Below are 16,419 nucleotides of genomic sequence, written 5' to 3' on the forward strand. Positions count from 1 at the left end.
AGAAAGTCAGTCGAGTTTTAAGCATAGTTTTAAAGATAAAATGTGTTTTATTCAAGTTTGATCTGATTTGACCGCAAAGAAGAGGTCAAAGGTCAATTGTGGCATGATATTTTAAATACACATATATGGTATTTTCTATGTGTTGACAGTACACATCATGCTTTTAGGAGTCATAGTTTCTAAGCAATAAGGCTTTTTGTCCATTTTCACCCATTAAGTTGACCTTGAAGACATCGGTGCATGTGAGCCATTTTTGTCCCGGGTCATTCGACAGTGTTTTGCATTTTCCTGTGTTTGTGTCATTTTGTATTTGTATTATGATTTATGTATAAGTTCACTTTGTTAGTCTTAAGTTTATTCTATATTCTAGTTATCCTGTTTAGTTCCTTGGTTATTTAGCAGTTTCCCCCTTGTGTCTTTGCCCTCTGTGTGTCGGTGCTGTGAGCTCATGTGCATCGTTCCCCCCCCTTGTGTTTTATTCCGTCTTGTTTATCTACGTTCCCCAGCTCGTCGTGTCCTCTCTCTCCCTCCAGTCTGCGTCTCTGTGTACTTCCTGTTTTACTCTGATAGTCTCCCGTCAGTGTGTTTCATCTTGTGTTTGCTCTTCCACTGTCTCATCATGGTTATTCGTGTCAGCTGTGCTCCCCGTGTGTTCTCGCTTCCCTCATGATCCTTCTGTGTATTTATGTCCGCATCTCCCTCAGTTATGTGTCGTGTCCTCCCTCATAGCTGTGCGACTCTCCCTGTGTTTCCCCGTGTGAATGGTCATTAGAATTTCCCAGTTTAGTTTTGTACCGTTTTGCTTTTTTCCAGCAACAAAGCTGTGTTTTCTGAGTTCACATCCTGCTAAAAAAATCATTTTTTGATATGTGTCCATTAGAATGATGATGTACTTTATTTGTGTTCTTATAGCCTAAGTTTAGGGTCATCAGTGATGATTGACTGAAATTGGTACAAATATTTCACTCGTTTAGATTTCTAAATCTTGCCGGCTAATTGAACAGGATGTCAGTTTATACCAGAAGCCCCAACATATTGGCTGCCGTCCCCACAGGCCAAGTCAGAAGACAATAGCCTAGTTTTTCATATTGCTATAAAATAAACTTAAAGTGGTGACAACATACTAATGAATGGGATTCATTAAAGCCACCATGCTGTTAGTTAGCTCTAATTAGCATGCCCAGTGGCACTGCACTCAGTGGGAGGTGGAAAGTCAGCTTCCTCTTAAAGTCTCCTTGGCTAAACTTCAGGACAGCTCTACTGTACAATCTTATCACTGCTTTTAAATTAGCTCAATCACCATAAACTGCAAAAACAGATACATCAGATAATTTACAGCCTTTCAGGGTCTGGACAGACATCTCTTATCCAAAGACCTGACTATCAATTACCTTTGTCGGGCATCTGTGATGTCCCTGCTATGCTATCAGATATGATAGAACAAGAGAAGGAGAACGGGACAAAAAGAGCATGAAGATAAAAGGTCACTCTCTTTTCTGCCTGGTACACAAAGAAAAGTGAAATATGTATTCCAGTTTGCTGTGATGTTACAATAAAAGGACCGTCTGCAGCGTTTCTTGGCTTGCCTTGTCTTATGTTTTTTTTTCCTGAAATGTACCACTGTGTTCAGTCCTGCTGTGTTAACCAGGCTGTTCTCCGTCATATGCCCTTGCATCTCTTTGAGCCTGCAGTATTGTTGTCCCAAACCTTGAGCATGGGGAGCTGTCCTTGCCAAAGTGCCTCCATTTTTCTTTTCATTATTTTTTAGAAAGTATTTATTTAGTTCATGCTTACACGGCAACGCCTTAGTTAGAAGTGACACATAAGAGGATTAAGAGATCTTTGAGAAATGCTTTTATGGAATGGATTAAATCTGATTGGCACGGGTTTTTTAAATTGTTGACGCACCAGATTTTTCATTAATTTATGGATGTTTCAAAGTATCCACAGCATAAGATGTTTAGGGTTTTAGCTAAGCTTGGGTTGCTTGATGGTGCATTTCTGAACCCAGGCATATATGTTAATGGCTGGGTTTTATTGTGTCGTTGCAGGATATATAACATTTTCTGATGACGTGTTTTTGTTTCATGGCTAATTACTAGCACCTCTTATTTGGTCAGATGGATTGGTGTTGTGCTTTCTGACCCTCTTTCTACGATTTGAGCTACAGTTTGCAGCCAGTATAAAGATTGACAAAATTGATTTGTTTGCATTTTTTTCTCCCATGTCCTACACGTGTAATCACAGAAAATAACATCACGTGTGGGTAAGACTGATCCATCTGAGCAGCCCCCCAACGAGTTTAACATTAACGTCCTAAGACCCGAACTCTTCCACGGCATGCATTTTTAATTTCTCTTTGATATTTGGGCTGATTGGGGCCTGATAAATGTAAAAACAACGAATTAGCAGATTTTTTCTTTTTTACCTAATTTTAGTTTCTAAGAAAAATGAGAGCCACTCTGTTGTCATTTGGACATTGAACTACTGCTCCTCCATACAGCAAAATCCAGGTTTATACTGATGATGTTGTGTTTTATATCCTCTTAAGATTTAACACTTCTTCAAATTCTATTTTGTTTTTTAGTGACCTCCAGAAACCTTTTTACAGGTTTTTTTGATTATTCTAAGCTCCTTTAACAAATAAATTGTTGTGTTTCCTCAGTGAGATACATTACAGTGCCATAAATATTTGCATGCTGGATTACACTGACTATCCTTCTCTTTGAAACACAAAACATTGGCTGTTAATACAAAAGTCGCTTCTTTAAAAAGGAAGAACATGTCTCGTCAGTAACAGTTTTGCTTATTAGAGCCTTTCCAGGTGTTTTTTTTTCTTCTTTGCATCTCTGTATTGTAGCATGGGTGTGTTTGAATCTGGGAACATTTAATTCAATTAAATCATTAGGATTAGATGCTGACCTCTCATTTTAATGAGGGCTAACAAGGCGTTTGAATGAGCAACACTAATTAGGGGCACATTATTCATCTCCTAGAATAAGGGTTTCATTGTAGTTAAACAAAAGAAACTAATAGCTGCGCTAATGGAACCAAGCATATAAGTTGCCTGTTTTTTTTTTTTCTTTCTCTTTGGAAAAGGTGAGGAATATGTATTCAGATGAAATAAGAGCTTTTATGGAAAATAACTTTCTTGTATGCCACACACAGCATCATTAAATCTTTTCTGGATTGTTTGCACTGCTTCTTAGCAATTTGTTGTAGTGTTGTGAGCAGGATTTTCTGGCAGAATAATCAAAGACTAAGAGAAGTAACAGCAGCATCTTAGTGATCTCTTGTTCAGATCATCCAACATCATGGCCAGCGTTTTTAGGCTTTCTTTTTCGGCCAAAGAAGAGCACAGATGCATATTTGGATGCAGATTTTTTTTCTAGTCAGCCTGGTGATATTATTTTAAATCTATCTGATGCAAATAATGATGCACAAAATCAGTTTTAGCCTCTTGCTTTTTGCATGTCTACAATGCCTCTCAGCTTTAAATCCTGATAACGTATGGCCGCGGAAGCCGTGTAAAATTATAATGGACCCCAGAGGTTCTTCTGTCTATTCATGTCTGTTTTGAGGTGTTTTGTGTCAGAAGTCTCCGTGTTTAATACTTTAAGCTGTTAGAAAAAAAGAGTGCCAGAGGATGAGTACACAGATCTAAGAGAGTGCAGAGTGCAGAGAACCTGGAGTTGCTGTCAGTCAGAGCAGAGTTTATCAGCACATCGAAGAGGGGATGGGTATGGGTAGGCTTTCATCTTAACCACATGTTGTCATTCTACATTAGAGCTGATAGAGTGTGCTTAGGTAGGTGGGCAAACAAGGTTAGGCAAGATGAAAGTGACTACAGATGAAGAAGAGACAGGATTTATGGAACTGCTCTCAATTGCTGTGTAGGCTCACTGAAGGACGGCCAAGGATGAGGCTTGTGTTAATGCAAACAACGCTGTTAACAGCCACAGTATGTGTGAACAAAACTGCATTTTGGATTGAATAGAAGCGAGTAACAAAGTGCTTTACAGAGTTGCACACTTAGCTCCGTGATTGATTGTTGACTAATTATATTGAGGGTTTTTTTTACCCATGTGAAAGCTCTTTGAGTACAGTTTGAGGTTGTGAAAACAACAATGGCTGGCTCGTATTTGTCCATATAAATAAATTCAAATTTCTAAAATATTTTTTTTACCAGATTTACGCCTACTGCCTTAACAAAGGAAAAAGAAACAGAAAACGCCAAAGTCCTGTCGTTTTTATTACAGTATTGCTTTTGTAAAGTAAAATTAAAAATGAATGGCTTCTTTAATAACGTTTTTTTCTCATGCTTATGATGGACAAAAAGCTATAGAAAGTTAAAATAGTAAGTAGTCTTTCTCACTTGCTATTTGTCATAAGGAGCACACTTAAATTGTCATGTTTGAGTCTGTATTTAAAAACTGGAGGTATAAGTTGGAGATGGTGGTGCTAACAAAGCTGGAGGTGGCAGAATTTTATAGGCCCAGATTTTTGTTGGGAGTGACCCGAATGGAGAGCATTAGAATCTAGTATATCAGTGAAGCTGGATGAGTTTAAATACCTGGGGTCAACCATCTAAAGCGATGGACGATGCTCAAGAGAGGTGAGAAAGAGTGCAGGCAGAGTGGAGTGGGTGCAGATGAAAAGTAGCAAGAGTGAAAGGGAAGGTTTACAAGATGTTAGTGAGTCTTACTGTGATGTATGGTTTGGTGATGGCACAGGAGGTGAAGATGGAGAGCTGAAAGTCTAAAGATTGTCATTGGAGATTAGAAAGGAGTCCATCAGAAGCACAGCTCAGGTTGAGCAGTTTGGGAATAAAGTTAGAGAGGGGAAACGGAGATGATTTGAACATGTGCAGAGGAAGGATAGTGGATACACTGGAGAAAGGATGTTGGAGGTGGAGCTGCCAGGAAGGAGGAAAACAAGAAGAGCACAGAGTGGATGTAGTGAAGAAGGAGATGCAGAAGGTCGATGTAACACAAGAGGATGCTAGAGATAAAGTGAGGTGGAGGCAGATGGTCTGCTGTCGTGGCTCTTCACAGGAAGAAGTTACAGCTCTAGTGGAGTTGACCTAAGGCAGTGGACAGTTTGATGTATTTTGTGCTTTATACACAGATTCTTTTGAGGCCAAAAAGAAATAAAATGCACATTTTACATTATGATCTAATGTTGTTGTTTCTTTAATGAAATAACAGGATGTTTGTCTCACACCCTGCTCTATTGGATGCTGCAAATCCTTTTTTTAACATGTAACAATAATCACGAGCTAATAATATGTCTCATTATTAGCTATAAGCCTCATTTGAAGACTACTGGTCAAATCACACTTAAAGGAGTATGGGATCACATACCTTTATAATACTAAATCCTGAATAATGACAAACAGCAGCATGAATGCAACTTCCCTTTTAAATTGCATGAACAATACTAACTTCATAAAGTCATATAAAGCAGACGTCTACATTTTTGAATATACTATAATAATAATAATATAAAGTGGTGTGTGTGTGTTTTTTCTCTTTCAGCACTGAAAGACTCTCGCTTTCAGCTCGTGAACTTCTCAGACAACGAGCTGCGGGTGTCACTGTCTAATGTCTCGCTGTCAGACGAGGGTCGATATGTTTGCCAGCTGTACACAGACCCCCCGCAGGAGGCCTACGCTGAAATCACAGTGCTAAGTAACAAAGCGCACAAACATATACATACATGTGCAGACAAACGCTCAGTGTTATTGTTAGAATTAAGTGAGTTAAACAGCAATTAGTCTACACAAGGTCTTAACACATTAATGTATTTGTATAGATGTGTGAGATGTGAGATTGTTTTAGGCTTTTTATGGTGAGCTTAGTGAGAAAGGTGTTCAAATAATAAACAAAATATAACTTTTTCAATAATATTTTCACAGTTTTCCTTAAATTTAGAGACTAGCCCAACTTTATAAGTAGGCATACCTTTACTAGGATATTTTGGAAACAAATCTTGGGACTTTTAACTATAACTGAACAATATTGCTCTATAAATGCTGTTGTGATAATAGCTGATAAATATGAACATAATAATATGACATCAACATGCATTTTTTAAACTTTGTGTTTATTGTTTTATGTTTTCAGTGTTTCAAGTTTGTGATTGTCAGATTTTTAAAATATTTGTCATCTGTAACTGTAAAAACACTTAGTGGCCACTTCATTAGATACACCTTGCTAGTACTGTGTTGGACCCATTTTGCCTTCAGAGCCGTCTTAATTATTCAGTGGTGGAAACACTCCTCAGCAACTTTGTTCCATATTGTCATGATAGCATCGCACAGTTGCTGTCGTTTCCATGATGTAAATCTCCTGCTCCACCTCACCTCAGCCGTGCTCTGTTGGACTGAGATCTACTGACTGTGGAGGAAACATGAGTTGATTTGAATTTAGTGACACGGCGTGTTATTCTGGTAGAAGCAGCCATCAGCAGCCATCAGAAAATGGGCACACTATGGTCATAAAGGCGTGGACATGGAACAGCAACAGTACTTAGGTAGGCTGTGGTGTTTAAATGATGGTCAGCTGGCCCTAAAGGACCCCTAGTGTGCCATCCAGTGTGTCTGCTGCTGTAGCCCATCTGCTACAGGTGGTTGCTACGAGTAAGTGGTTGTTTGAGTTACGTTTGCTTTCCTGTCAGCTTGAAGCAATCTGGCCGTTGTCCTCTGACCTATGACAACAAAATGGCCCAGAGAACTGCCACTCGCTGGATATTTGATCTTTTACGAACCATTCTCTGGTTCCCTTGGAGGTCGTTGTGCAGAGAAATTCCAGTAAATCTGGTAGATTTTAAAACACCAGCAACCATGCCATGCTGATGTTTGCTTTGGACCTCAGCAGGTTATTCCAATCATGTCTACATGCCTAAATGCTGTCGTGTGATTGGCTGGCTATTAGTTGAACAGTTGTATCTAATAAAGTGGCTGGTGAGTATATATTGAATAAATAACTGCAAAATATGAGTTATTTAAACGACATCCAACATGTTCACAGTATTGCAAATGATAATTCCTGAATTAGATTTTTGCACTTTTCTAATTCTAATTTTAAAAGAAAAGCCTTCTAATATCAGTCCTGTTTTCTTCTTAGCTTGTGGTTTTTAGGGTGTACTGCATTGCCTCAGTGTTTACACAGTTCTGTTTGTGTGTCCTGTCATAGTTCCTCCAGGTAACCCCATCATTGAGGCCCGGGATGAGGTCCTGAGCGAGGGCAACGAGACAGAGATGACCTGCACTGCCATGAGCAGTAAGCCTGCTGCCATCATCAGATGGATGAAAGGAGATAAAGAGCTTCCAGGTACTCTAGGCACTGTACACTGACTTTGAGAAAATCCCATCCAACAGTCAAGACCTTTCCTCTCTTACAGTTTTTCTCAGTCGCTTTGGGGCTTTTCTCACATCACTATTAACATTTCCACAGTAGTTTGTGTATTTCTCAAAACAATTAGTGCAAACTGCTAAACCTAGTGGATAACCTGCAAAAGCAGGTCACTTGCTCAAAATTGATAATCCAGTATTCATGTCAAGGAAACTGTCAGTGTCATCAAAATGAGAAGTCTTGACACCATCTTGATGAACAAGATAATCAAATGGCTTTGTAATATTTTCATTATGACAGTGTACAGTATTCTCTCAGTGTCTTCCAGTGCAAAAAAAGGTCAGAACTCGGTGACACGTCCTGAAAATGCTCAAGACAGCACTATACACTTTTTGCACAGCCATGTACAGTAAAATCTACAGTAAAGTTAAACATTCCTGTAGTTATGGAAGTAAATGAGTACAAGACACTGAATACGTATGTTTCACATTTTTACTGTGTAGGATGTTTGTAATTCTACAACATTGTGCAAAAGAAAAATACTCTACAGTCACATATTTAGAATAAACATGAGAAACACCCTTTTGGTAGAGCGGTGCACAATGTGAACAATATAACAGTACATATTGTAACTGAACATACGTAAATCATTCTGGCACATTCAGACGTCCCTGTCTGTCTGGTCACATATTCTCATCTACATCACAACGGATATCATCCCTTGCAATGCAGCGAGGAAAGTATCTCCTGGAGTGGCGAATCCACCCTCTGCATGACTCTGCTGTGATGTCGTCACATGCTGCATCCATGGCTGCTAGCAGGGCCATTTGTGCATGTGAATAAACCTTCCACCTCCAGGCAGACAAAAACTCCTCTATCGGATTAAGGAATGGGGAGTAGGGAGGGAGATATTCAACAGGCATTCTGTCATGTGCTGCAAACCACTGTCTGACCAGATGTGAGTAGTGAAAAGGGACATTATCCCAAACAACAACATACTCAGGGACTATGGCATGAGAGAAATTGTTCAATTTCGGGGACAGGAAAAAATAATGACAAAAAGGTATAACATTTGCTTGACGGCATTTGAAAACTAGTTCAACAATTTTGTATGTAATGACTCAAGCAATGAAATAAAGACTATTGGTTTTATTGGGAACGACTATTTAGCATCCAAAAGTATAGTTCATTTTGACTGACATGACATAAGCAAATGATAATGTTGTCGAGGGCAGAGAATTGTATGAAAGCAACTGATACATGTCCAAGAGCATTTGCAATTTGTTCAGAGGAAGGAGAAATTGCTACTATGATGTGCACAAATGACTAAAGGTTGTGGAGATTGCACTAATGCTTTTGAGAATTTTCATTTTGATCTGAGAAAAGCACCAAAGCGACTGAGAAAAACTGTAACACAAATAAATATATGTACAACTATCCATTAACTCATGTGTGTAAAAATAAATGAATAAATAAAAACACATTTTCTTTCAAACATCGAAATTTCAAAGATCATATTCATAATCCTGCCTATGTACCAACCAATTTTTAGAATTCAAACTAAACCCACAATTCTATTCACCTGTTAAAATCCAAATGAAGTTAAATAGCTTAAAATTTCCTTTTTGTCCTCTACAGAGCCGGCCTTTTTGTCATTATCCTTTAGAGAAAATAAGTGGCCACATATTTGGAAACCCCATCGTTTTGTATTTAGTGAGCAGCATACTGCAAGATTCTGTGAATACACAAACGAATAATTTGGATACATTGTTACATATCAGTATTTTTGCCCTCTTTATGTTTTAAAGAATTCACACATTTTATTTGGAATCATATTAAGCTAAGGTTTGGCTGAAACGTTTGCACAAGGTCAAAGCTAAAATCAGACCACAGCAAACATGTTCTTGACTTGCAGTACTCTGATCACATTTTTTCTTTGACTTGAGTTCTTCATGGCAAAAAACAAGCTTTAAAAGCAGAAGCAAGATCAGTGAGTGATGGGTGAATATATTAATACTGCTACTGAAGCCAGGAGGACTGCCCTGTTTGGCATTTAAGAAATGACTTGACAAATAGATTCTAAAAATTATTTTATTTTTATATAATTCCATTTATAGGCACACTTTTTCCTTTGAGCGCATATTAATGGTGTTACTTTTTAAATGGAGCTCTGCTGCGACTTTGAATAGATTCCATTAGAGCAATTTGCATTTGCAGTAATGGCTGAGGCCTGTTGGCATCCTGACAACCTGCATGCCTTCATCAAAGGTAGCTGCGCTTTAGAACTCGGTGCAGAGCTCAGGGGTTGAACAGGCCTCCTGCCAAGCAGCTCCACCTCAGAGCCCAGACAGTAAGCTTTGTAAAGACTTTGAAACAAAGGTCCGAATCAGAAGCTGTTCTAAAAGCCCGGAGCAGGTTCACCTCCGCACCGAGGCGCATAAAACCTTCAGTGGCCAGCTCAAATCGAAGAATGTTCCATTGTAACAAGATCAGGGATTGGCTTGCAGCTGGCTTCTAACATCACAAAAAGACTCATTATGTTCAGTATGGCAAGAACGGCAAATTCTTTAGGCATTGAATAGCCAGAGCCGATGGTCTTTTAGTCATTGATATCACAAAAGTTGCCATAAAAATGAACCTAAATTGTAATTTAAACTGTTTTTTCTGAACAGATGCACATACATTAAAATGTATTTCATGTGATATTATTGTTGAGAAATACAGTTAGCACCACCATGAATAGATTACAGTTTTCCTAAACTTACACATATTACTTAATGATATTTAAGAAATGCATTTATCCAGAAAGCACTGTTACTTAAGTGCATTAAAGTGCATTAAAGTACAAAGACTAATGGTTTTTTCCAGCATACTTACTTTTGTAAATGGAGAAAGTGAAACTAGTGACCACTGTGGCTGTTAGTCACAGTGAAATACTGATTCAGGGTTTCCAGTAACTCATTTAAATAGGAGCTTGCCAGGCTCTGCATACAAAATCCATTCCCATTCAGCATTTTCTTTTTATTTAACACACTGTGCTGTGTCATTGTTTGCTTCCACCGAGTATTCCCAGCCTCTTTAACTGAGCTCTCAAACAATGCCCATTTGTTTGTTTTGTGGAATGACAGAAAAATTATTTGTGTAATGCTAAACGCCCTTCAACCCCGCAGACATGTTGTTTTCTCACACTTGTTGGGAATGGATTGACATTTACAGAATAGGGTCAGCACTCTGTGAAGCTCTACAACTGCTAGATACAATTTTTCGCAGTAGCACAAAATACAGGTGTACTTAATAGCTCACTTGTCACAACACTACGTTTGGAGCATGCTGTTTGCTTTTATCAATTTTTGCCATAGGTGAAAAGGTGCTACTAGCTGAAGCAGCCTCAACGGTTGCAAGTTCTCCCAGATAAACCATCCTTTATTATTGTACGTACAGGTGTGGTCAAAGTTTATATACACTCGTTATGAGCATGGGTGCCGTGGTAATTTTGGACTTTTTTTAACCCTTTTTTTTTACAGGATGGGATGATTGTGCAACATAAATCTTTAATGACTTTAAAAGCAAGAATTGGGTATACAAGTTGACTTTATTTTGGACTTTTTGTAATGCATACAAGATTACAAGTATAGATAGATAGATAGATAGATAGATAGATAGCCAGCCAGCCAGCCAGCCAGCCAGCCAGCCAGCCAGCCAGCCAGCTAGCCTCAGGTGCAGGCCGTGTGAAGATGCCCCTGATGCCATAACCAAGTGGCCAGCGTAGTATACAGAAACATCTGTGCCGAATATGCCCTGGAAGTCCTGAGGTCAAAATGGGAGACCGAGCTAAGATCCTGTGGGACTTCCAGATACAGACGGACAAACTGGTGGTGGCTAACCAACCAGACATAGTGGTGGTAGACAAACAGAAGAAGACGGCCGTAGTGATAGATGTAGCTGTTCCAAATGACAGCAACATCAGGAAGAAGGAACACGAGAAGCTCGAGAAATATCAAGGACTCAGAGAAGAGCTTGAGAAAATGTGGAGGGTGAAGATAACAGTGGTCCCAGTGGTAATCGGAGCGCTAGATGTGGTAACTCCCAAACTAGGCGAGTGGCTCCAGCAGATCCCGGGAACAACATCGGAGATCTCTGTCCAGAAGAGCGCAGTCCTGGGAACAGCTAATATACTACGCAGGACCCTCAAGCTCCCAGGCCTCTGGTAGAGGACCTGAGCTTGAAGGGCAGACTGCACGCAGGGGCGAGAGGGGAATATATAGACTCAAATATATAGATACATCCCCATTAATATCTGGTTAAATTCCCCTTAGCAAGTTGCACCTCAACCAGATGCTTCTGGCCAAGTGATTTACCACTCTTCTTGACAGAATCGATACCAATCTGTCATATAAATGTAGTCCAAAAATTTTCTTTTGGGTTGATGTCGGGGCTTTGGGAAGGCTATTCCAACAGTTTAATGTCTGCCTGCTTTATCCATTCAAAACGTTTTGATGCATGTCTGAGGTCATTGTCTTGTTGGAACGCCCAGTTGTGTCCAAGTTTCAACTGTCTACCGTTTAATCTGAAGAATTTGGAGATAGTCCTCCTTAATTATTCTGTCCACTTTGTGCATTGTGCTAATACCACTGACAGAAAAACAGTCCCAGAGCATGATGATACCACCACCACCACCACCGTGCTTAACAGCTGGTACAATGTTCTTAGGTTAGAAAGGTTCATGTGTTCTCCTTATCATTGTGGCCAAATAGCTCAATCTTTGTCCCGATGACCATAAAATATTTCTCCAGAAGGCATTTAGTTCGTCTATGTTAGCAGCTGCCAATTTCAGTAAGGTCTGAAGTTGCTGATTCTGGAACCCGGGTTTCTTTCTCGGTTGGCAGCTTTTCAGTCCATGACAATGTGAAACCTGCTTCACTGTGGACAGTGATGCCGGTGTTCCACAAGTTTATGGTAGTTTATGTTTATCGTAGGCTTAAGTCTTGGTGGGTTTTTGGGTTGTTCTTGAACAATTTCCTCTAAAGTGTGACAGTTTTGGTCTCCTTCCACACCTTAGCAAAATGGTTACACATCCGAATAACTTGTAGCTACGTGAAATGAACTGATGTTCCCGGAAACTGCACTTGCTTAGAAATGACTCCAAGAGAGATTTCTTGGTCTCTTCCTCTACAATTCTCCTTTTTAGTTCTCATTGTTCTGAGTGTTGGTCATCCCATCAGTGCTGTCAGACAAATTATTTTTATGCTGACAAACAGAAACTACCTGTTGTAGTCAATCATGGTCATAAATGAGAAGTTACTCAGTCTTGGCCTTGTCTAGTTAAAAGACACTGTAGAACCTTCAGCATCACTTCTTAAAAGATTCAATTGAGTGTATGTATATATTTGAACCTTCATCTATACTTTTCAAACTTGTTGTATGCTCTGCAATTATTCCACCCTGGAAGTTCAAAGAAATCTTTAAATGCCCAAAATTAAATCAAGATCTTTCTTTTTGTTTGTTTGTTTTGTTGATGCCACAAAGAATCATTCTGTAAATGAAACATGGGGTTGTTCTGCTGATGCTGGAACTATTTAAGACAAAGCAGTGCAAGAAAATGAAAGATGAGAAGAAAAAGAATGGCCCAGGGTGCTGGAGATATGGCACTAGAGTAGAATTACTTAAACTGCCTTTGGCTGTCCTTGCCTAGAAGACTTATTTCTAATTAAATGTCTCCGGAATTTAACATAATTACCTTAAAGGATAATCACACTCTCTTAAATATCATTTAAAGGTTGCAATTGTCATGCTTGCCAATTTAAATCCTACCATCTTTCCAAATATGCACAGACCTATTATCTCATCATTATCCTTTTCTTTATTCCTGCTCTTATCCTGCTTGTTTAGTGTTTTATTAACATATGCCCTGACACTAATATCTCCAGTTTTTTAAGCTTGCACAACAATGGAAATCGTAAGAAAAAGGGAATCCTAGCCGTGCAGGTCATTCCTCCCTGTTCATTTAAAACTAAGGAGAAGAAAGCAGATAGAAAAACAGTCAGCAGGGCACTTCATTGACTGACAGGGACCAGAGCAGCCATTAGCCTCAAGTGTTAAGAGACTACCACAGGGTGATTTCAATTACCCTGCTCTGCCCCAGTAGGAAGACTGGACAAATGGATAAAAGGATATTTTGGGAAAAGTAAGTGATGGAATTGGAGAGACATATATTCTATATAACATTGCATTGCTTCATTTCTTTTCCACAAGGATACTGTCAGACAGTAAACGTTCAAGAAATGAAGTATGTCCGTGCAGGGAAAGAGGACTACTTGAGTTTTACGGTTGAATCCGCAAAAAGTTAAAATACCTCTTCAGCTTTTATTTGACCTTCCACTGCCTTTCACTGGCATTCATCTCTGCTGCCACAGCTCCAACATTTATGTCTCTGTATGTTTTCAGTGTTTAACACAGGTGATATTCCTATACAGAGAACTCTTTACGTGTTAAGGGCTTTTATAGCTGAGAGAGAAGATTAATAAAAAATCCTTTATATTTATTAACTGCTGTCTTTAAATGACATTTAGATCGATAGTGAGCACGACTTTCAGTGGTATCTAGCGGCATTGTGGTTTCTTCTATATAACAGCCATAGCAAAGGGCACTGAGTTGTGAAACTGCTCTTGCTGGCCCAGTCACCTCAGCATTTAAAAATAGATCACCAGAGGCAAATTACTTCCATATAAATTTTTATTCATCAAGGCAGCATGGACAAACGTAAAATATACAGATTTGTGCCGCTAAGCTAACAAAGCATGACCTTGACAGTGCTGGTCTTTAGGGGCACGACTTCAAAACAGAGGGAGCATGCTGCATCTGCTCTGATATAACCAGGCTCTGCTAGATTTTGCAGCAGTTAAACTTCAAACCCTACATTTCTAAGCTCATCCAGTCTTGTTTGCTTCATGCAAGGAACATTGCAAAAAAATCTAATCTACACTATCAGGCAGCAACTTGGACATTTTAATAATAATAATTTATTTGAAAGCGCCTTTCAGAATACTCAAGGACACTGTACACAGTAGAATAATAAAAGCAACATAAAAACAAGCAGTTTACACAATCATAAAAGCATTTTAGTTCACACTTTAATCTTCCCTTGTCTTCTCTTACACTCCTGTCTTCACTTGGTTCAAAAAGCAGCCCATATACTAAATAATAGCCAGTGTTCACTCCTCAACCCTTTTCTTCCCTTCCCGTGGCTCCCAGCGAAATTCAGAATTAATTTAAAAACTTTATTAATTACTAACAAAGACCTAAATAGAGGCTCCTTGGTACACATTTTCCTTACAAGTGAAAGACCCCTGGCTCAGTCCTGGAAGAAGACATCAATTCCTTTGGGATTGTATCAGGAAGGACATCCGGCTAAAAATCTGTCAAATCAAACATGCAGAACTACCCCCTGTGAATAAGGGAGCAGCTGAAAGTAGCACACACTGACAATGCCCATGCTCCTGCTTATTTAGTGATCTGGGAAGTCTTTATTCAAGCAGTTGGTCTGATTGGGGTCACTTTTGACGATTGCATGGTCTCATTTTAAATCCAGAACAGGCTTTTGAGGTTATAGAACCTTCGGCTACAGAACACACAAAAAATACATATGTGAGGCCAAATATATGACATTTCTGTGTATGAATGTTGTATAAGTCTTCGTCCCAGTTGTGAAGTACTTTAAAAAGTGCATTTATATTTATTATTAATAGTAGCAGGAGGAGGAGTAGTAGAAGGAGTAGTCCTTAACAGGGACAAGCAGGAGTCTTCATGGTCTATGACATGTGCCCACAACATCGTAGTCAGAGCAGGTGGAAGAGAGCTGAGAAAGGCGGAGATATGCTAAAGAGATAAGAGGAAATGTGAATGAGATGGACTCTGGTGTAATAGTGAAGAGTTAGTGAAGGTGGCTGAGTTTAAATACCTGGGGGTCAACTATCCAAAGCAACAGACAATGCACAAGAGAGGTGAAGAAGAGAGTGCGGGGAGGGAAGATAGCAGCAAGATTGAAAGGTAAGGTTTACAAGATGGTAGTGAGACCTGCTATGATGTCTAGCTTAGAGACAGTGTAACTAAAAAAAGACAAGAGGCAGAGCTGAAGATGTTAAAATTTTAATCTGTAGTGACAAAGAGGGACAAGATTAGAAATGGGTAGTCAGAGGGAAAACGCAGGTTGAGTAGTTTGGAGATAAAGTTGGAGAGGCAATACTGGGATGGTTTGGACATGTAAAGAGAGATAGTGGATATACTGGACAATGGATGGCACTGCCAGGCAGGAGGAACAGTGGAAGACCACAGATAAGATTCATGGATTGAGTGAAGGAGGGGATGGTGTGACAGGAGAGGAAGCTAGCGATAAGGAGAAATGGAGGCAGATGATCTGCTATGGTAACACCTAAGGGAGTAGCCAAAAGAAGAAGAAAGAGCTAATTATTCAGAAAGTTATTGGTCATGCGCACCTCTTGGATAAACTCTGCTAAGTGGCTGGAATTTATAGCATGCTAGTAGACAATTACATTAGACAGTTGCTTGTGTAGTTTGATGGACAGAAACTGAACATGAGAAGATGGAATTATTGCATTTGACCATGGAAAATAAAAAGTATGCTGCTTTTAGCTGGCTTGCTGGGATTCAGTGGCCACATATCTTTCTCGCATTGTCTGAATACTGCTCTCTGCCTAGCTAAAAGCTACACCTTTTGGGTTCTCTTAGCATATTTCATGTGGTAATACTTATCAGAGTGAGCTCAGTTGTATACTCTTAATTAGCAAGTGTAGGCCTAAGTAGACTGAGGAGCTATAGTTGTTAGCACTGTTGGACTAGCTAACCCTGCAAGCCGATACTATGATGCTAACTTTCAAGCACATACTTGGTTTTCACATATGCCAATGTCATTGCGATGGTTTGTGGTTACCAGGCCTACAACTTGGTCTTGAAGTCTGCCTTGAAGTTAGCTGCATATCATTCCTATAGCACACAGTGAATGATACACACAGGAAAAGGTAGAGTGGCTTGGATGTGCCAATCCAGG

The 16,419-nt window shown here is 39.4% G+C and overlaps 1 protein-coding gene across 5 annotated transcripts in view; it reads left to right on the top strand.

Moving 5' to 3' along the window:
* cadm1a (cell adhesion molecule 1a) overlaps positions 1–16,419 on the top strand; it is a 471,740-nt gene that overhangs the window by 365,078 nt on the left and 90,243 nt on the right. For all 5 annotated transcript variants that reach the window (XM_085470932.1, XM_085470933.1, XM_085470935.1 and 2 more), the window contains 2 exons: positions 5,538–5,690; positions 7,197–7,334. In XM_085470932.1, coding sequence (XP_085327058.1) covers positions 5,538–5,690; positions 7,197–7,334 — 291 coding nt within the window. The remainder of the gene's footprint in view (positions 1–5,537; positions 5,691–7,196; positions 7,335–16,419) is intronic.

The sequence above is a fragment of the Copadichromis virginalis genome, linkage group LG10, assembly GCF_057382275.1.
Source record: "Copadichromis virginalis isolate Kocher_CV1m ecotype Utaka linkage group LG10, C_Virginalis_male_GT1.1, whole genome shotgun sequence".
Lineage (NCBI taxonomy): Eukaryota > Metazoa > Chordata > Actinopteri > Cichliformes > Cichlidae > Copadichromis > Copadichromis virginalis.